General features: G+C 43.9%; 1 protein-coding gene across 4 annotated transcripts in view; it reads left to right on the top strand.

Moving 5' to 3' along the window:
• The window catches only part of ADCK1 (aarF domain containing kinase 1), an 80,647-nt gene that overhangs the window by 40,954 nt on the left and 17,816 nt on the right, over positions 1–21,877 (top strand). For all 4 annotated transcript variants that reach the window (XM_082284075.1, XM_082284078.1, XM_082284076.1 and 1 more), the window contains 3 exons: positions 12,947–13,105; positions 16,846–17,004; positions 20,193–20,309. In XM_082284075.1, coding sequence (XP_082140201.1) covers positions 12,947–13,105; positions 16,846–17,004; positions 20,193–20,309 — 435 coding nt within the window. The remainder of the gene's footprint in view (positions 1–12,946; positions 13,106–16,845; positions 17,005–20,192; positions 20,310–21,877) is intronic.

The raw sequence follows: 21,877 nt of genomic DNA on the forward strand, positions 1-21,877 counted from the left end.
GTTGCTCTATTTTTGAGCTGCATCAGCCCTAGGGAAGGAAGAAAGGCAGTTGGATTCTCACTTTAGAATAATGGGTTGCTAGTTTGCATGGAAATGCATGTGAATTAATCAAAATTACCCCCCTATCTTTGTTTCTGTAGCCTACTCTTCTCCTAGTAAGAACCTCTAGCAGTACACGCTGGGGATGCCAGAGGAGAACTTAGGTTCACACTGTTTCCCACTGCAGCCTGGACTGTCAGCCCTTCTCTTTGCAGTACTTTTCACCCTGCAGTGGCAGCAGCAATGCTAGGCCTGTAAGTGTAGTTGATTTATGTTAACCGTCGAAACGATAATGTTTAATCTGTAAAGTGCTAATCTTTTTTTTATGTTGATTATGAATAGGCCAGCTGTGCCTACTTTCCTATTCATAGAGTTTAGTGAACAAGCCCGCTTCACAGGCTGGGTTTGGAGGGTAATTTACATGAGAGCAGACACTTTAAGGAAAGTAAATCAGCTGAGTTATACCAGTGAAGCAGGGATTTGGCAGCCCTTCACGAAGATCTGGAGGCAAGGAAAAATACATGGGAGGAAGAGGAGGAAGAGACAGATAATAAGTGAACTGTAGAAGGAACATATAGATCAGAGCAGACATGTGAAAAGTAGGGGAAATATGGTCAGGAGAAGAAAGGAAAAGTTGATACTCAGAGGAGAGATTGACAAGAAGAAAACAGGACAGGATGTGGCTGGCTTAGTATAGGACTTTTCTCTTGGCGTCAGTGCAGAGAGCTCAGGGCTCCATGGTTTGTATGACTGGTCATTAGGGATGTACTAATACATGGTGCCAGTGACACTATTGGCAAAGTCAGTTGTGGATTTAATTTGTCGTGCAGTTGTCTCTCTTGAGGGACTTCTGTTGATCTCTGTACATTTTCTTCTGAGACTTGGCTGTAAAGGATACAAACTCCAGAGCCCCATCCAGACCTCTTAGTAAGTTTTTCTACTGCAGCTTCTCTTTAGTCCCTGTTCTTTGGTCTCTGTGGTGTGCACTGCACAATAGCTGTGTCTTTTGCATGGACTTGTCTGCCAGGTGTGCTGGTGTTTCCATATCCCATCAAGGCACTGTTAGCACCAGTAACTGGCTTATGAGCTTTACATCTTTGGCAGAGCTTTACTACCTTTTAAGCATTATTCTTCTAAAGTAGTGACCTTATTATATCCCTTTCTTGATACCAGTTCAATTCAGGCAGCGCTGCCCACATCTGCCAGACTGCATGTACTTCCAGGTCCATCTCAGATCCCTACTGCTACTTCCCTGTTCTCTTCATCTGGGGCAGTGTTGTGTCTCAGTAAGACTTCAGGCCTGCTTGTATCTATGTAATTATAACCAAAACCAGAGGAAAGGATATAACTGGGCAGAATCTGTCTAGGATTGGGCTTTGCCCGCTGCATGTTATCATTGTACTGTGCCTCTGTCCACCCTGGTGACAGGCTGCTGGATTGTGCAATGCTGCTTCTGTCATTACCGCTCTTTGTCCCATGTGATGAAGATCATCAGAGGGCTGGAACACCACTCCTGTGAACACTGGATGAGAGAGTTGAGATTGTTCAGCCTGGAGAAGAGGAGGACTGGGGGAGACATCACAGCAACTTCCAGTACCTAAAGGGGACTTGAAAGAAAGCTGGAGAGGGACTTTTTACAAGGGCATGGTAGTGATAGGACAAGGGGGAATTATTTCAAACTGAAAGATGGTACGTTTAAGTTAGATATTAGGAAAAAATTCTTTCCTGTGAAGGTGGTTCTGGAACAGAACTGCCCAGAGAAGTTGTGACTGCCCTGTTCCGAGAAGTGTTTAAAGCCAGGATGGATGGGGCTTTGAGCAACCTGGTTTAGTGGAAGGTCTCCCTGCCCATGGCAGAGAGGTTGGAACTTGATGATCTTTAAGGTCGCTTCCAACCCAAACCATTCTATGATTCTATAAAACAAAATGCAGTGCTGTTCTGCACACACACTGCAGGAACCCTCCACTCCTCCTGCACACCCTGTCTCTGCACACACACAAACACCATCCTGATCCTATTCTTCATTTGCCTCTCTGTGGATGGATTTTGCCTGCCATTTCCCAGGTAAGCTGTGTACACAAATGCCCTGCCCCATGCTTCCTTTTTAACTCTGTGCTCAAGCCTTGGCACAGCTTCACTTCCTGACCAAATCCTTGTACCTGGCCTCTTCCAAACATCCCCTCATCACTCTCTGTATAGTCACATAAAACTGCCCATACACATCCCCCACCTTGTCTTATACACTTCTTGAAGCCCCCAGGCTTTCAAGGCTGAATCAGAGCCATTTAAGATGAGGCACAGGTGATGTGTGTTCCTGAAGGTCCTCATATATCCTCAGGCTCTGTCAGCTGGTTATTTCTCACAGGACTGCTGCTGTTGTGCAGGCTTACTGCTGATAGGGCACTTGGGGCATCTCTGCAGTCCTCTCTGAGCCTCCCTCTATCTGGCTGTGACTAACAGGGAGCTTGTTGTGGCTCCTTGACCCTTTCCTACACAGGTTTCAGCCAGTGAGTGGTGGGGATGTGTTTATACCTGGAGTCAAAATGGTCTTGGAAGTTCATTCGCTTCTGGGTATTTTCTTAAATCTAACCTTCTTGCTTATGTGCCAACTGGCCCCATCTCTGTGGCATTTTGAGAGGCTTCATCTTGATACAGGTCAGAAATTTTTTACATTGAGAACTACCAATCACAGCAACAACTTCCCCAGGAATGTGGTAGAGACCCCATCTAGAGGTTTTCAAGAAGTTCTAATCTCTTCTAGGCCTCCTTTCCCAGGAAAAGTTAAGTTAGACCATCTTTTGAGGTCCCTTCCAACCAGAGCTGTTCTATGATTTGATGATTCTTCACAAATATTCTGTCTTTGCACCATGCTGCTGGCATCTGTAGGGGTGTTATGTCATTTGGGACTATGCCTTCAGGAATTCAGTCAAGGGGTTCTGTGTGTTGGGGACCTCCACATATCTTACTACATGTGTGGCTCAAGAGAAATGGGAACTTTGAGGGGATGGGGGACAACAGTGGTCTTGTTTTCGCCTGTCATTTATGAGCATTAGCACTTGATGTCTAGTACTAGATTCAGACCTTGAAATGAGATTTGGAGCAAGGTCACTGTTGATGACAAGGTCAGGGCTGCAGGCATGCTTGACGGAAAGTAGGTGACATTCTCTGTTGTGATGAGAAAGGAGACAGAAGGGATGGTTTGAGTGAGAAAATTAGGAACTGTGCTTTAGCTTTGTTGAATGTGAACAGATACGACTATCTGAAAGAAGATGACTGAGAAACAGGCTGAAATTGTAGTTTGGCTAGAAGCAGGCTGATGTGGAGTACAGAGCCAGAACTACAAGTCAGCAGAAAGGAAGTGGGAATTTTATGTGAGCTATTATCCAGATGCAGTGGTGGGGGTAGAGGTTGTGAGCAGAGCTTTGTGTAACATCTCCAGAAAGCTGGGAAAGGGATAAGCAAGCTGCTCAGGTATACTAACAGAGCCATTAAAAGAGCAGAAGGCTGAGGAAACTCTTCCCTTCCTTAGGAGCTACTGGGATGTTCCTGCTATGTTAGCACTTTCAGCTCTGTTGCTTGGGAGCTGAAGAGCTGCAGAGAACACAGAAAGCCTTGAAGATCTTAATAGAATGGGGCAACTACTGCTCTACCGCAGCCGTGGAATAAGAACCCCTTTGGGCAGATGGGATGCAGCAAGGAGTTGTCTTCTGCTGTGCTTCCACTGTGCACTGGTGTAATAAATGAGACCCTCCTTTGTAGCGGGGGAGGAAAGAGAAAGAATGTTTTCAATAAAAATACAAAAGATGTCTGGGAGTGGAGGCATTGTGTGCTCTTGAAGGACTGTGATCCAGTCTGTCTGAACAACTGACAAGTGTGGCTCCATCCTCACAGACAGGAGAGATGCAGAGGAAGTAGTATTTCCCCAAACAGTCAGAGAGAAAAGAGTGGATTTAATGAGCATTGCTGAACTGGGAGAAAGATTAAAGAGCAAATTAAACAGAGCATTTGTATGTGCAAGGGAAGAGCAGGGAGGCATCTGCCCCATAGCCTGCACTGCTGGAGTGAATAAGTAGCTCACAAATCACTATTTTCTTTTTCAGCATGATGGAATGGAAAGCAAGCAGGATTATATATGTATATACACACCTTGGCTTTGCTTTGGCGTGTGCATTTTGCATAGGCTATAAGATACTTATGTCATGCATAATAGACTCCACAGTGACATTGTTTACTGTGCACATAGAGAGACTGTCATTTTTCATCTTCCATTTCCACACGAGCATAGTTGTTGGTGGGCTCTTGCTTGACCATTAGGATCAGGAAGCACTGGCTGCTGTTGGAGGCCAGTCACAGACAGGCTGGAGTGTGGAAGTGGTTTAGGATACCAGGAAGGTGATGAGCTGCACAAGATGTTATACTCTGAGATGGAAAGAAGTGGGATGCTGAATGGGCCAGAGGTCATTGTGCTGATTAACTGCATCTGGAAACAGAAAATAAGCATTTTCTCAATGTCCACATCAGTCTTAGAGGCACTGGTTCTTTGTTATCACTCGGGGATTCTGAGGAAATAGTTGATTCAGTCATGAAAGGTCCTTCCACCTTCCATGTTCTCCACAGAGAAGTGAACTGGACTTGCAGCTTAAAATTATGACATAGCTTCCAACAGCAAAACCTTCCCCCTAGTAATGGACATTTTTGAGAAATAGATTTTCTTGGAATTTAATTCTGAGTGTGAGATTAAAGACATGGGGGAAAGGTACCTATATGGAGTACTTTGACCAGGAAAAATGCTCACACACATGTGGATGGATTAGAAACTTGTTTGGACACATCCCAGCTTTGCTGTTTCCTTTGTCTGGTTTCATCTATATGATTGTGCTACCAAAGATGTTGTGCTAGCCCTGCAGATGATGTCTGGACTCTGCTTTCTTACAATTGAGCTTGATATCTGCCTTACATCAGCATTATATTGTGCGGTTCGTCTGCCTTCAGAGTGCTTTGTGAAACCAGCACTTGGACAAAGAACAGCTGAATGAAGCTAAGCATGGAAGAGACTGTGGTGAAATGCTAGTGGAAAACCTGTAGAACTCCAAACTGTTGAAAGCATGTCTGGGTGCTGAGCTAATCTGTTAATTTTAGCAGCCTGTGTCTCTGGAAGATAGTAGGACATCCAGTAGCTTAATCGGTGAAAAACATTTGTCTCCTTGTGCCAGTCACGAGGATGTTCCTGAGCCAGTTTTGTTCCAGTCTGGCCATGACAATCCTGGCTTTTGTTAGACTAAATGTTGTTTGTTTGTGGGAGCCATGGATAAGTGGCTCCCCTTTTAGAGAGATGGGAGATGAGGTCCACCTCACGCACAGGGTCTCAGGAGACATACATCAGCTCTGTCTGCTCATTGCTCATGCTGCCTGTTGTAGCTGTCACCACTGAGATCCAGGTTTCGATCTGGGATGAGTGATAGTCTCAGACAGCTCTGCCTTGTTTTAAGGATCTGACTTACTCAGGAAAATAAATGAAGCTACCGTGAGCGTGTCTGAGCACAGACTATTACGCAGGAGTCTTCAGGGATAGAAAATAAAAGGTGCTTTTCCTCGAGGTATGCCTCTGTAATAATTAAAGGTACTATAGCAAGTAAAGTAGACTGATACTATTGCTGCACTGCTCAGTGGATGGATGTGATGAATACAAGAGTGGCTTCATGTAGGCTTTTCCATTGCTTGTCTAGCCAAGAGAGACTATGGAAAGAGGATCATAGGTGAGCAGAACAGGAAGTAGCCAGGATCCTAGGTATCAGTGAATGAGTGAGCAAACGTTGGTCTCTGGCTGATGGGGATCAAGGACCCTTCCTTTAGCAGAGTTCATTTTCTGTAACAGTAATGGCTTTGTGACTGAGAAATGCTGTTGGTAGGATCCCAGAGAAGATTCTCAGGGTTTTAGCAGGTAGTGGGCTGCAGAGGACCAAAGTGGTACCAGGTAGAAATAACAGGAAAAAACGAACTTCACACCCCACCTGTGTCACAGCCCTTTCCTAGAAGAAAGGCTGATGGTTTATGGACAGCCCTGGTTTTATGCTATTGTAATGCCACATTAGCAGTGATTAACTAAGTTAGCAGTGATTGGCATGCCAGGAACAAGTGCGTACCATTGGCAAGTGAAGTGACATGTTTGTGGCTGTGTGTAATAACTGTTGTATATTTATTATACTGATAGGTTTTTAAAGGGAAAGCTAAAAATTTTGTCCTTATAAATTAGATGGATTTCTAGCTGCACAAGATGTTATATTCTGAGATGGAAAGAAGTGGGATGCTGAATGGGCCAGAGGTCATTGTGCTGATTAACTGCATCTGGAAACAGAAAATAAGCATTTTCTCAATGTCCACATCAGTCTTAGAGGCTGATTCTTTGTTATCACTCGGGGATTCTGAGGAAATAGTTAATTCAGTCATGCAAGGTCCTTCCACCTTCCATGTTCTCCACAGAGGTACACACAGAACTCCTCTCCACAGAGAGGTGAAACAATGTTAGAGCTCAGCTCTTCCAAATTCTAGGCAGGCACCTTACTGCATATCACCCCCTGAAAAGAACCACGTTACTTTGCCATCCTGTGCACTGAAAGATGCAGGGATTTTGTGTAATAAGCCAAAGGTAATTGTTTCAGTGCATGAGAATACACACATACCTTTACCTGCAATCATTTGGATGCAGCGTGTACCTCTCTATATATGCACATGTATGTGTAAATGTAAAATGAACACCAGCAAGTCTGTTGACAAGAAAACCACTATTCTGTATATATCTGCAATATTATTAAAAATACTGAATTAATAAATAGATGTTCTTGACAGATGCATTTAGGAACCATCAATTAAGCTTGGCATTCATTAGGTGGGGAGAAGTCCAATCAGATTTCACTGACTCAACAAAGCCGCCTATAAATTGTGGGCTGTTTGTTCTGACGTTTGATGAATTATTCTTCATAATCCACTGTCTACTGCGATAAATCTAATCTTTCAGTTTTTGCTGTCTTAATAATTCTCAGAGCAACACTGTGACATTTTGTTTTCATAGAAGGGATAGAAAGGCTTGGACAATGGAAAAAACCCCTCGCTTGCTGCCTGGGAAGTATATTGCTTTACACCAAGGTAACATTTTTCTCACACCTGGAACTCTGGTCTTGCAGACTTGCAGGGATCAGTGAGTCCTTGGCACCATGAGCTGTTATGTGTATCTTGTTGAAAAGATAACCAGCCTAGGATGAGGTTCACATTTCTTCAACCAGGAAAGCCATTCAGATTTCTGAGAGCAATAGTATACTAGTGTTGATAAAGTGAATTCCCAAAGTTCTGGGAAGCGCAAACCCTAGTAATGCTGTAACAGACATAGAACTGAATGTCTCTTCAGGTATTCTGTTCCTTGAACTAGAGGGGACATTGTACTACGTAGTGTTATGGTGGCAGCTGCAGCCCCCCAGCTTTTCTTCCCAGAGTGTGATACTATGTTGATCTGTTTTCCCACAAGCTGGTGAATCCTACTATCACACTGCCCTGCACTGTCTTGTCTGGGAGGCTGCAGACAGTAGCTCCCAGAAAGCTGCAGACTGAGCTCACCTTAGCAAATTGCTATCCATGGAGCCATGATCAAGAGGGAACTGTTTAGTGCTATCTCTATCTTTCTGCCTCAGCAGAAAAAAACAGATTGAGTCATCTTATCAAGTGAATTCCAGCTTGGAGAATCACAGCACAGGGAATGTGCAAAATTTACCTACCTTAATCAGTTTCTTGCTGTCCACTTCCTCCATGGACTTGTGTCACAGCTGTATCATTCCCTGTGTCTTGAACGGATTTATACCACCTTTTCCATGTGCATTTTCCTGTGCTGCTACATGGCTTCAAAATGATAGGTGACTGGTCAGCTGATCCTGACCATTGCAACACAATACTCTTGGTAATGGAGCTCTGTTGTATCATGGCCTGTGTGAGTATCCTGGAGACAAAAACAGTTCCAAATTAATCATGTGTTACCTGGTCACTCCCTTTTAAAATAGCAGGACATCTTATAGATTATAGTCTCCAAATACAAAATGCAAGACTCAGGAGCAATTACAGTATGCTGTGATCAGAAGAGGAGTTGAGGTTTTGTTGGTTTTGAGGAGTTGAGTTGTGAAATTGTAGTTGAGGTTTTGAATGTTTTAGTTTGCTCTGGTTTTGGTAATAAAGGAATAGTATTATCCCTGTTTGGCCTCTTTTTGTGAATTATTTTGCACAGCTGTGATTGGTGAAGCTGTCAGGCACAGTGAAGTGTCTGGAGATGGCATCTGCCTGAGATGGTCTCAGCTCTTGCTGCATGTTCCCATTTGTGCCAGACTCTGGCCAAGTTCCCTAACAGAGGCATATTTACCTTTTTTCTGTCATACTTACCATACTAAACAGAAGCAAATTTATTATTTGAAAGCTACATGACAGACCTTTCATGAAGATATACTGTTACCAAAGCTCAGGGTTTACTCTGGACACAGGTCTACTTTCATTTGTGGTTTCCCTGTACCCTTTGCACTCCCAGAAGCTTACAGGGTTTATCAGGAACTTTCTAGGCTGTCAAACAGTGACTGAGTCCCAGCTTGCCGCAGGTGGAACAGTTCCTCCAGTGTCCATCCTGCTGTCATTGAGACTGGTCAGTCTGTTGGGAGAGCTTGTGAAGAATGTAAGGATGACAGTACAGATCAGACCAAAACCTGGAGCTCACCACTGTCTCCAGATGTAGCCACGGTTGGCTAAGAGACAGTGGGGTTCAGCAAGCTAAACAGCGCCGGACTGTTGAGATGCCTTCTGTTGTTAGTGATCCTGCATCTCACTGCACCCTAAATTTGTCCTGAACAAACTGCTGACACATGGCCAACATTCTTCACAATGGCAGAGCAGAACCACCACATCTCATGTGGAATGATGTTTTATAGTGCTGGGCTGGGAAAGGGCTCTGTGACTCAGGCTTCTGCTCCAGGGTACTGTGCTAGCAGCCTTTCTGGAGAGGGAAGAGAACATACCTTTCTGTGAAGTAGGCAAGTTGAAACCAGGCAGTAATACTCCATCATTTGCTGCAGCACATGGATATAAAAAGGTTGGGATTAAGAGGCAGTATATTTCAAAAGAAATTAGCTAGCAAGACATGCACATTTAACTTTTATGGTTTAGAGATTAAGATATCAGTCTGGAACTTGGGATATCTGGGTTAAATCCCAGCTCTGTCAAAGACTTCTTTGAACATGCCAGGCAGGTCACCTAAGGCAATACTTTCGGAAGGGACTCAGGATTTGGGAACTTAAATCCAATTGACTTCCAGTATCTTCCTAAGTGTTTAAGGACAGGATTTACAAAAAATACTGAAGCATCCTGATGCGCAACATTGTGGCATCAAGGTGGTATGTGCTGCAGACCTTGGGAAGAGCAGCTGTGCTTTGGGAAAGCACTTCAGCATGTAAGGAAGCCTGTAGCTGACATCTGGGAACTCCTGGAAGGCATGAGCTTTTGCAGGGTCCATGGTGGCTGTGCACCTCATACCATGGCACTCTGGGCTTAATGTGGTCTCTAGGTGCAACCTCAGCTCAAATACATACTAATAAGTGTCTAAGTAGATAGATCCTTTAAGAGCTTTTATATCAGTTCCCTGAGGTGTGAATACTAATACCAACAATCATGAAAAGATTTCGCATATTTAAAATTAAATGAGCTTCATTCTTTAGAATTAAGCAGTCAGGGCTGTGCTTCCAGTGAAGTACAGTGCACATTCATTTGCTGGTGGAGCATGTGCCCAGTGGGGACCTGGCTATGTAGAAGGAGTGAGGGAAACCACTGTGTGCAGGGACACCGCTCACCTGTACAGCTGTAAACCTGCAGCTGGCTGTCCTGTTCCTTCGAAAGAGCAGCCCTAAAGTTCCTTCTAAACCTTTATTAAACCTGTTGGGAAACTGCTTGTTTCATCTCCTGCCAGGATTACAGGTGGTAACAGCGAGTTTGATGAGGTCATTTGAGACCAGCTGTAGCCTGGAAAAAACTAGAGAGTTCCTTAAGTTAGGTGGGCTCCAAGACTTCCCAGACCTTTGCTTGCTAATTACCCATCCTGGAAATGACAGTTTTTGTTAAGGGTGCTTGTGAGCACTAAGGGCCTGCAGCCTGTTCCAAGAACTCCCTGCTTGTATGAAATGGGTGCAGCCACCTTCCCTTGGAAGGACCCACTCCCTGGCAGGCAGTGTGGGAACCTAGCTCACCTCTTCTCTGCTTCCATGACATACTGCCTCTTGCTTGCTTTTGCCTGTCTGGGACACACAGCCTGCAGCAGAGGCATTAGCTATCTCCAGTGAGCCAAAAGACAATTCCATAACGAACAAGGGTCATTTGCTAAGTGGGGGGTCCTGGAGCCCAGCCATAATTGTGCTTTGGCTTTATCTCAGCCTCACACCTGCTCATGTAATGGCTTGGCTGTGATCTGCTCCCTCTCCCTGTGCATGTTCTGCCCTTTTACTCCTGGGGTATCCATCAATTCTCTGTCCCTGTTGCAGTCCCTCGCCTTTCTGTCCTTGCCTGCAGCCTGTGAACGTGCACAGATTTGCCCTGGAATTGCAGTAGGGCCACTGGGCAGGCTCTACTGGACATGACTGCTAACCTGACTTTCATGTCCTAAGTAGCAAGTTTTTAAATGAAAGTCTTCTATCCAAAATAACTCCTAGATGCAGCTTTCTTCAGTTATGTTTCTTTAGAAAATTTAGTCACACGATAATGAGGTGGATATTATTCCTGCCAGAGGGAACACGTGCAGCTTTTTTTTTCCCCTGCATGCATTCAGTACTGGTGAAAATGGTTGGATTGACAGTGTAGGCAATTAAGAGGTTTTGAAATCCAGAGCAGATGGAATTTTATCCAATTTATATATGATCTTACTATAAATGTACCTTAGTGGATTCAAGCCAGTGAACTCCCAATTCTGTGTTTTAACCTTTGGGGGATGTTACCCAGCCTTATGACAGCTAGACTAGTAACCACTTTGTAAAGGGTACATCCCTCTGATACAAGGATGTAGGGTAGGGAGAGAGCTGAAGAAAGTCCCAGCCTGACCTCATATAGCAAGTTCTCTGTTTGCATTTTTTTCTTCCTTATGGAATCGTACAGCCCAGCATGCTCTTGACCACCTTAAATCTTTACCCTTAACAGATCCTCTCTTCAGGCAATAGATAAACTGCACATAAAGGTAAAAGTCCCTGTGTCTTGAACACATTTTCCCTTGAGACACAAATGTCAATAGGTTTGAATTATGGACCCTCTGTAATTAAAAACCACATAACTAGTTGTTTTTAAATGCAGTTGTTTTACTTAATTGATTTTGCCGCCAGGAGCTACGAGAATTAATTAAATAAATAAAATGCACCTTCCTAGTGAATTACTGGAGGCAGCTGAGTCTGTGTTGGTATCTAATTACTGCAAATGCTCCAGTTTGTTGCTAGCAATAGTTTTCTGTGGAAGGGGCTGGGAGAGAAGGGGTAGGGTGGTGTGGGAGGGGGCTCATTCCTTAGCAGCTGCAGGAGGGAACAGGCTGCTCCTTGTAGTATTTTTCTTCCTTTTCAGCAAAAAGAGTATTCGTTTAAGGCTTTGTATGAAGACTTTGCTTAGAAGGTCTTTATTCATATTTAATTGCTAGGTTGCTGCAGCTTCCATCTTTAATTATGTGTTAAAAAGCAGGTTATAAAATGCACTGACATTCTTTCTTTTTTGTTACTGCATAAATTACAGGCTTCCTAACTGCTCACTCGAAATCAGTTGAGCCCGTGAGAAGGGTAGAACAGGTTCCCTTTGCTGACTTCTGGAAACTTCAGAGCTTATGTTCACCTTGCCCTACAGAGCAGGACAAAAATCCTCAACTAGCATTACATGAACTAGGCCTGAAGCCACATATCTGTGTTGGCCCTTCCTGTGAGCTGACTGACTGTGGAGGGCCCTGGCTTGTCAGCCAGGCTGGTATCACACTACCATGGGAGTAGTGTTTCCAGAGCCTGCACTACCTGGTGCTGCACTCAGGCTCTCTAGCAGGGTGCTGTGTTATGCAGGGCAGTGGGCCTTTGCCCCTCTGCCATTGCCTCACCCACATCTACCTCAGATTTTGCTTCCTGGACCTGCTCCTGGTAAATCTACTTCATCTGCAACTTTTCTTGTAGTCTAGCCCTGAATTTCTCAGCCAGAGCTTCTAATAATTTCCTCTCCTACTCACAAAGTGCTTTGCTGTCCCTGCTTGGTGCTTTTTCTGAGTTGAGAGCACTGGTTACTTCATAGAAGGTGTGACAAAGTCCATCACATTAAACATGTTTTCAGACCAAGTTGTCAAGGTTGAAACAGCGGTTTTTGTCCCCCTGCCCTGAATGCAGCCCTTAACCACTGCTCCCAGTCATGTGCTGGCTTTCACCAAGTAAGCTAGCTGCTGCTGCTGTAATGCACAGGAATACACACTGTCAGGTTTCAGAGGGTGATGGTGGGTGGTATTAAGTGTCTGCAAAAGAAATATGTGCAAGGGAACAGCTGTTGGCTTCTGCACCCAGGATGCTGACCATAATCACTCCAACCCATTTTCAGGACAGCCTGAAGAAGTTCCTCATGTACCGCCTGGCCGCTACAAGTCCAAGATAAAAGGTGCTGCTGGGGCTCTGCCACAGGTTTCCATAAGCAGAATATCTCCAGGGCACTTGCACGTTTGGCAGGCTCTACTTGGAGGCCAAACAATGACAAAGCTAAGGGAGGGGACAGAAGAAGGATGAAAGGCCTGAGTCTGCCCAGCTTTGGCACAGGAATTCTCTGGCCTGTGGGCAGGGCTTTCCTGAGAATAGCCTCTGTTACCCCAAGCTGATGCCTCTTTCTCTTCTCTTGGCAGATAAAAGAGCTCTTCTTGAGTTTTGAGGACACTCCCTTGGGAGCAGCATCACTAGCCCAGGTACACAAAGCAGTGCTGCAGGATGGGAGAACAGTGGCGGTGAAAATCCAGCACCCCAAGGTGCAAGCTCAGAGCTCCAAGGATATTTTGCTCATGGAGGTAAAACTACCTGTTGACTTCAACTTACAGAACAATTGCCATTGAACCATATGAGGACCACATTCACCCATGGTGTAAGCAGGTATAACAACACCAACCTGTAGCTTTGAAACCTCCACAGAAATCAGTGCTGTCTTGTAGGATTAACACAGAAAATTGGTGAGGATTGCAGTGCTGGTGAATGTGTGGATGGAGAGACTGAAAAACAGGGTAAGAGGGAAGGAGGGCAGAAGGAGAAGACAGGTAAAGATGAATGACATCATAGTAAGTCCCTATAAGATCTAAGAACTAGAGAGTGAGTCCTGAAGTCTCTTTTCAGCCTGTGTGCCCATTAACTGGTCTCAATTCTCTTGTAGTCAGGGCTATGTGGCCAAGGAAGATCATTGCCCATGATTAGCATGTTTTTTTTGATTAAATTCTAGTGTGGATTCAACAGTGGATGAGGTTGCTATGATTCAGTTTTGTTTCTTGATCAGCTCCTTAATGCTGAACTGATTCATAGTAGAAACAAAAACACTGAAATGCAGAAAGGGTCACCTAACAGGGGAAAGTACACAAATGAGGGATTTAGCTAGGAAAAAAGTTTCAATGCCTGGCTCCTGTTCCTCTCCTGAATGGTGGATACCACTCGTATTTCCCAGTGCAGTGCTGTAGCTTTTCCCAAACTTCTAAGTCTAGCCATGGAAAGGAAGAAATGGAGAAAAACTGTGGCACTGTACTGCATTGCAGCAGACAAAGATGCCAGCAATATGGTATAGAACAGGAAATGGACACAGGGCTGAGGTGGAAGAGATGGGAAGGATTAGGTCTGCAAGTGGTAACACTGAAGCTTTTTGCTCTCCTAATAAAGCATGTATATCTATATGTATACATATATATGTATATATATGTGTGTGTGTGTATCTGTATAATACAGTAAGTGCACATTAATTGGCAGACAGGTAGGTCCATGGGACTAAAGAGGGGAAGTTTAAGCTGAGGAGTTCTGATGAGTGTTTGGAGGGTGTTGCTGATGCAGTAACACAGTTCTCCATCACAGAAGATCAGAAATCAAAGATTCTGCCAGCACCCTCTCAGAGTACCACGTAACTAAAGCTTCTCTAGGCTGTTAAAATACCCTGCTTTGAGCAATCCTGGCTAGTCTGCATAGAAACACAGCTGGTTTGAGCTGGGGCAAATTAGTTTGCAGCTGAGTATTTAATTTGAACTTATAGTGAAAGAAATCTTTGGGTTCCAAAAAGATGTCCCAATAAGATAAGATCTGTCTGTTTCCGTGCTGGTTTGAGAACACAGAACTGTTTGAACTGACTTTGGGTCCAGACACAGATTTGAATTTGATTCAGATCTTCTCCAGGACTCTGCAGTAGTCTGCCCAATGAATTTGCTTCTGTGAGTAATCACATGCACAGCACTTCTCAGGGGGCTTATGACATCCTTCAGTGCCTCCCAAAACAGAGTAGCAGAAAAAGAGCAATCAAGGATTAAGGATGAGCAGGTAATGAAAGAGTGTGGGATCAGGGCAATAAGAGGATTCTGTATGAATGAACCAAAACCTGTGTCTACCTTGGGACATTTGCCCTTCCAACAGTGGATATCACAGAAAACATATCTCCTCACACCATGTTGCTGTGATTTCTGGTTATACTGGTAAGAGACATATAAACAAATTATTTTAGAATGATTCCTGTCTTTTCTGGCTTTAAACCATTCCTCCTGGGAAACTTGAAACTAAACCAATGTATTTTGTTTTGGTAATTTGGTACTGTCCTTCTTGTACAGACAGTCTAGTTTACCATCCTCAAGATGTGTTATATATATGGGCAGGTAGCTCAGAACGTGACACATGCAGTTTTGTTTTTAAAAGGTCTCTTTTGGAGTATTGGCTTACATGCACCATCATATCCTTGTGTGGGACTGTTTTTGTGTAGGCTGCATAGAAAGCCAGATCACATGTGCTAATGTTCTGGTCCTTTAAGAATCAGACACACATTGCAGCTAGGTAAGAGGTTAATTTAAATACTGATGGAGATGGTTTTATTTAGAGACTGCTGGGAAGGAATCTGAACACAGAAAGGTAGCTTGAGGTTTCATAGCATCAGTGCTGACTCTTTAAAAATCAGTACAGCATCTAATAAACCCAGAGAGAGATACCTCACTGCTCTCTCTATATCAATAATTATTTCAAGACCATATGTTAGACAGATGTCAGAAAAGGGATAGGTGAAATACTTGTTAGTATGTCCCTGCTGATGGTCAAGTTGGCAAATTGATTGAAAAGAGCATTTGAAGAAAGGAAAAAAAATGCATGAATTTTCTCGCGTCAGGCACCAAAGAAATAATCTTGGAGGCCCTATGAAGTTTATGTTCATGTTCATGAAGATCGCTGGTTACATTTCATTTGGGTGACATAAATTTGAAAGGATTTATGCCTCTAGATATAACAGTAAAAAATTCAATTCAATAGTGTCTGGAACCTGGTGATTACATTTTTAAAGGAACATTGAGTTTGCAACTGACATTTAGATAAGAGAAGTTGAGACGGGGTGGAGAACAAATGTTGTCACACAACTGAACAGGAGCAGTGATGGTTCATAAATTTATTTTTGTCATACATTTCAATGATAGCAGCTTCCTGTGTGTACTTTAAATGTTCCTCCGGCAGTGCGGGAGTTCCCACCTCAGTGGTGGAGATCGAGAAAGGGAAACTGTGCAATAACACACACTTAAAAGCCTTTTTCTGTTTTCGGATGAATGTACAGAACAGGTGAAATAAAGACAGCAAAGTGCATTGTATTTTTATGTTTTTTTACTTGTTTTATGACTCAGTTAGTTAAAAAGAGCCAAAAAACCTATTTTCCTTAAGGTGTGGTCCATATTGTCAGCTTGTGTAAATTTGTGACTCTGGTGGAGAAACTGTCCCTTTCTTTGAACAGAAAGCATACTTGCCTGCTATGCAGCTTTGATTATGCCATCCAGTTGTGTAATGTTGATTCACTCACCCGTTAAATGTTGCTTCAAGCAAACGTTTCAAGGAACTTTTTGGCTGGGCTTTTCAAGGTGCTGTGTTGCTGAATACCTAATCCCTTTAAGAAGAGCATTCCATGTGGTGGATATATGATACTTGGAAAATACCTCCTCAGCCTTGTGAGGATGGCTTTGTCTGATGCTGAAGAGCAACTTGCCCTCTGACTCCCACCAGAAGTGTTATTTAAAGATTTGTAACCTACTAACTGTATCCAAATTCCACTGTCTTCTTTGAACTGCCCAGAAGATTTTCTGTGCTCAACAGTGGAAGAAGTAACACAGAGGTGACAAGTCTTACTTTAGATCTTCCTCATCTGCTTTATCTGAGAGCTGTTCAAATGGTCAAAGAATGACATGTAGAATTATCGGACTCAGAAGATAATTGCTCTAGGGCAACACCCTTGGTGAGATCTGGCCATGTCGTCTCTTCTCCTGAGATTTACTATCTTCTAGGCAGCAGCCAGCTGGCCTCCCTTTGATGTGTATGCCATCATTTAACTCCTAGATGTGCCTTCTTCTGTGGAAGTGTAGGCCGGAATTTGTGTTACATGACCAAGGCATGACACTGTGTTGTGTTGTGATACTGCAGGAGCCCTAAAAGCACTTGGTTTTTTCGTCTGTAAGTTATATGGAATGATCCTATCAAAACAGCACAGTGTGTAGCTGTGTGGCTTTGGAGCCAGGATGGAACTGATTGTCTGTTTCCTTGTTCTCAGGTTCTCCTCTTGGTTGTGAAGCAGATTTTTCCAGATTTTGAGTTCATGTGGCTGGTGGAAGAAGCTAAGAAGAATCTGCCCTTGGAGCTGGATTTCCTCAATGAAGGCAGAAATGCTGAGAAGGTTGCTCATATGCTCAAAAACTTTGACTTCCTGAAGGTGAGGAAACACGTATTTCTGTATATGTATGTGCATTAATAGTCTCCCTTACTTAGTCTTAGGCTTCTCATTCACCAGGTGGAGGAACCATAAGGAGGGAGAATGGAGTTCAGCCCCTCTGTGTTGTTCATCCTAGACTGCTCTCCAAATACAGACCAGAAAATGCTCTGAGACATGCTTTCTCCTTGTTTGTTTCCTATTGAATGCACTCTGTTGGGTCGGGAGTGGTGGCTTGGGACCAGCAGTCTCTGGAGCCTGCTACTTATTTTCCCAGGTTTTCTTTCTGAATTTCATTTTCATTTTCTTTCTGAACTTGTTCAGAGGCTGTGAATTTGCCATTCGTTGCTGAGCCATCTGATGGTACCTTTCCTTGGGCTCTGTCTCAACTGAGGGCAAGAAATGGACATAGAACAGAAAAGCTAGACTGAAACTGATGATGTCAAGTAGTATTGAGGACACCTTGTATCTCAGGAGGAAGGATGTTCACATGAGTCCTTCCTACTGAAAAAAGCACGTTCTTACTCTAGAACTGGATGTTCATTCTTTATACAGATCTATGGCTAATGCATTCATGTTACCTTCATACAGAAACCCAATTGCACCCATGTGTGCTCTTCCCCACTGACATTTTTACCCCACCTCCCCTGCCACACACTAAGGTCACTGACAAATGTCTCAAGTAAAACCAGACATGTACACATCTCATTCTTGGAAAAACATAAGGTCACATCTTCAAAGTCACACTTCCAGAAATCTTTTGCTGACATGTAAGAGGCACAAGCCTCAAGTGTGTGCTTTCTGGAAACACACATAGTGCCATGGTTGCAGTCACTGATGTGACTGTGCCCATGGCACATAAAAAATGGCAGCAAAAACACACCCTCCTGTGGACCTTCCTGCATACACACTTCTAAATGAGCTTTTCACTCCTGTTTATGCAGAAGTCCCAAGATAGAAGTGACAGAGGTCTGAAATAAGGTGAGTTTTTGTTAGACTTTACAGGCTGATACATTCATTTTTCCTTGCTTTTTCCATGCAAAGGTTGTAATTCCATATTGCCTGACTCCAGGTTTGGAGGAGTCCTTTTGGAGCCCAGTGGCAGCAGTGGCTTTCCCATAGACACAGATAGCTAAAAGCCACCAGGGCTATGGAAGGCCAAAGGCGAGTGGTTTTGCTGAGTGGGCACTTACCAGAAGTGATGCACCTTAGAGAATGTATCTGTTGCAGCTGTAAGTAGCATGCTGTGAAGTAAATCCCCATGGAGACAGCCAATCACCTCCTTGCTGGGGTAAGGAGCTATCATGATATCAATATGTGTAACAATAACAAATGACTTGAGATGGCTAAATAATGGATCCTCCCGTCTGACCTGCCAATTCAGAGACGTGTTCATCACCTAAAAACAACAGAAGAATTGGGCTCCTGTATCATAAATTTTCCTGAACACGCTAGAAAGCTGAGAAGTAGATTTTTTGCTGTGAACCTGTGTGAGCTTTTAAAGCCAGAGATAAATTATTTCCACACACTAGCATTAGAGCCAAACATCTGTGAGTAATTAAAAAAATCGCTGAAGAATTTGGCTGTGATTGAGAGAGGCATCTCTGACAGCATGAATAGTGCTTTGCAAGCCCACTGACTTGCCTGTGTAAATCCTGAGACAAGAATGAGTGTTATCGGAAGTGATCTAAGGGATCAGTGAGCTAGATGGGATGGGGAACTCTTAGTTTCGGAGTTAGCAGGCTTTGTCGCCAATCTAACTGCAAAGAATGGGCATCCAGATAAGCTGGGAGGGCTGCGAGTGTCTGAATCCCCCTTACTTATAGTGGATCTATGGCATCAAAGTCTAAGCAAGATTCACATGCAAAGTATACCAGGAGTGTTGAACGGTGGGACTGAGGAACACTGAAATTGCTCAGCAAAGGAGCCTTTGATCTGAAGTGGCACACACGTGGTAAAGTACAAGTGGTCTCTCCAGGACAGGAGCAGGAGGGAAGCAGATAGTGTGTAAGGGACTGAGACGTTGTCAATAGTTAAGAGCAGCAAATGCTGCTTGTTCAGGAGCAATGATGAGCATCACCTGTTTTGGTCAGTCAATGGACAACACCTCTTACCTCTTCCTGTCCTGCCCCAAGGTGCTGAGTCCATGGCTGAGTCAGGAGGGTGAGGAGAGGGGACTGCACGGCTGGCTCCCTCTCTGCATGATCCAAAATTTTTATCTCTCTAGTGGGGGACAGTAATGGGAATGGGCGGAGTTCCCTTATGTCTTTGGTAAAATGTAGATGTGTGGCTTCACCCATGTGCAAAAGCAGATCTGGGCAGATTGAGGGTTTGGTCAGCACTGTGACATGAGGAGTATCCAAAGAGAATTCAGTGAAATGGCTCTTGACAATAGGGACTTCAACATGGAAGAAATTTGTCTGGAGAGGGAGGCTGGAAAATGGGGAGCCAGCCTGAGCAACACTTGTGTCACTGCCTCTCTGGATGACACCAGACCTCTTCTCTGGTACTTCACTCAGCTTGATCTACCACAGCTTGGATGAAAAGTGCATTGACATTTTACACTCGTTACTTGTGTTGTTGGCAATAAGATAGTTAAGGGTCTCCCATGGTTTCTGTGACAAGTCCCTTATTTGTGACACTCCATTTTTCTCCCAGTTCAATTGCAGATGGCCTAAGTATGCAGGGTTTGTCAGCTCAAAGGCATTCGTGTTCCAAGGGGCTCTGCGGAGATACAATTTATGACGATGGCTTGTAATTTTTAAAGCTGCGTAAGTGGACCCTCTGCGTAGCAAACAAAATGCAGTTCCTGTCTAAAGGAGCTGAGTGGATGATTCAGAAACTTGCAATAGGTACTAGTTAAACTGCCCAGCTAGAGGAGCTGCAGAGCAGGTAAGAAAGTTCTCAGACATCACTGGGAATGGGAGGTGGTCAAAATCCTGTAGAGTGTGGCCAGAAATGTTGCATGAGATCAGGTTCTGCTGTGGTTAAATCAGTGTGTTATCCTTGTACACATTGCTGCTGTCCTGGGGAAGAGGCTGATAGATGGATTTACCTCTCTTGTGCTCATCAAAAAACCAAGTCCTCACTTCAGCTGCTTCCAGTTTTACTCTTTTTCTGGGATTTGTGTGATACATTCTCCTTCCTTTCCCAAGCTGTTGCTTGACCTAACCCATCTGTTCCTGTTTCAGGTCCCGAGGATCTACTGGGAGCTCTCAACAAGGCGCGTCCTTCTCATGGAGTTTATGGAAGGGGGACAGGTGAACGACAGGGCCTATATGGAGAGGAATGGCATCAACGTCAATGAGGTAGTTTCTCAGCCGTCTCTGAACTGGGCATGGTGGGCAATGCAAAACTGATGTTGACCTTGATGCAAAATGGAGGTTGACAAGACAGGATGGGATGGGGCAGAAGAATAAGCACACAGAGATGTGAACAGAGCAATCGATCTGAGAGATCTGTTCTTGTGCTCCTTTGAAAAGTACATAATCCCTTTTGGGGAACACTCTCCTGTATGCTGCAGAGCTAGGGGCATCTTCAAGGAGGCATATGCTCTTACATTAAAGACATCGTGGTTTGTTTCAAGATGGAAGTTCCTGTCACCCTAAAGGAACAACTTCAGTTTCTTATTATTTTTATCTCATGGACTTTGCTATTAAGAGAGATTTGAAAAGTTCTGTCTGTAGCAAAACATGGTCAGCTCCATTCATCTGGACAAGTCAGCTGGTCCAAAGTAAGAGAGTTGTTTCTTTGAGTGAGTTTATCTTATAATTCTGCTATAGGCAGAAGTCAAATCTATCTCACATGCTCAGATAGGAGAGTGAATACTCCTCAAGTCTTGAAATAGTCAGAAGGGCTTGTTTTGATGCATTAATGAGAGGACTCTTGAGCAATATGTACATTTAGATTTTGAGCTGCGCTTCCTCACAGATCTCAGGCAGCAGATCCATTCTGGTATTGAGGTAGCTAGCATAGCATAGCTCCCTGGGATTTTCTTTGAATTTTCTCAAACTGCTGGAGATAGCAAGGTTGTAGAGCAGCAGCTAATTTCAGTTCTTCTAACTTGCAGAGGCTTTTGCTTGTGATGGGAGCAATGTAGGCTGAAAATTTCTGCTAATTTTTTTGCTTATCCATGCCTTTGGGAAGGTTGTTTCGTGATGACTTGGCACAATATGTTCTGTGCAGAAGTGAAATCACGTATTTTCTTGAGTCTGAGCTAGTCTCTAAATGATAGCTAAGAAGTAATTTTTAAAAAGTTGTCAACAGACTTCTACTACTGCAAAGTATAAGCCTCAGAGAGTTCTGGCCATCTGTCAGGTAGAGAATGTTACTCAGCTCAGTGGCAGGACTGAATTTTCTTTCTTCCTTTTCTCTTCCTACCCCCTGAAATTAATGATTAACTTTTACTCATTGCCAATAAAGCAAGGTAGAAAGGAGGGAATACTGAGCCTGTCAGAATCATGTGATGGGAAAAGAGGTCTGTTATTATGGCCACAGTAAGATGAGGTAGGGGCAGTGCTCACCCCAGACTTCTCCTGCAGCAAGGTGCAGCAGATGGGGACAAATATTGCCTGGGTTAATTATTGGCTGCTGCTGTCGTTGCCCTGGGTAAAGGACTGCATGGCATGGTGGGGAGATGAGCAAAAGGCAGCAGACACTGAAAGGAGCATGAGGAGGGGGTTGCAAAACCGTAACCTGGCTTATAGTATGACAGCAGTCTTGGCTTTCAAGAGATGCATGAGCTCCCTATAAATCACCCGTATCTATTTATTTTATCAATGCCTCTATCAACTTACTCCATTTTGTTTTACGGTGTGGAGGAAGAGGAGTCTTCACTAAGCAGGATTTCTCTTTTGTGACAATGCAGCATTGAAAA

Source organism: Coloeus monedula (assembly GCF_965178545.1).
Source record: "Coloeus monedula genome assembly, chromosome: 6".
Classification (NCBI taxonomy): domain Eukaryota; kingdom Metazoa; phylum Chordata; class Aves; order Passeriformes; family Corvidae; genus Coloeus; species Coloeus monedula.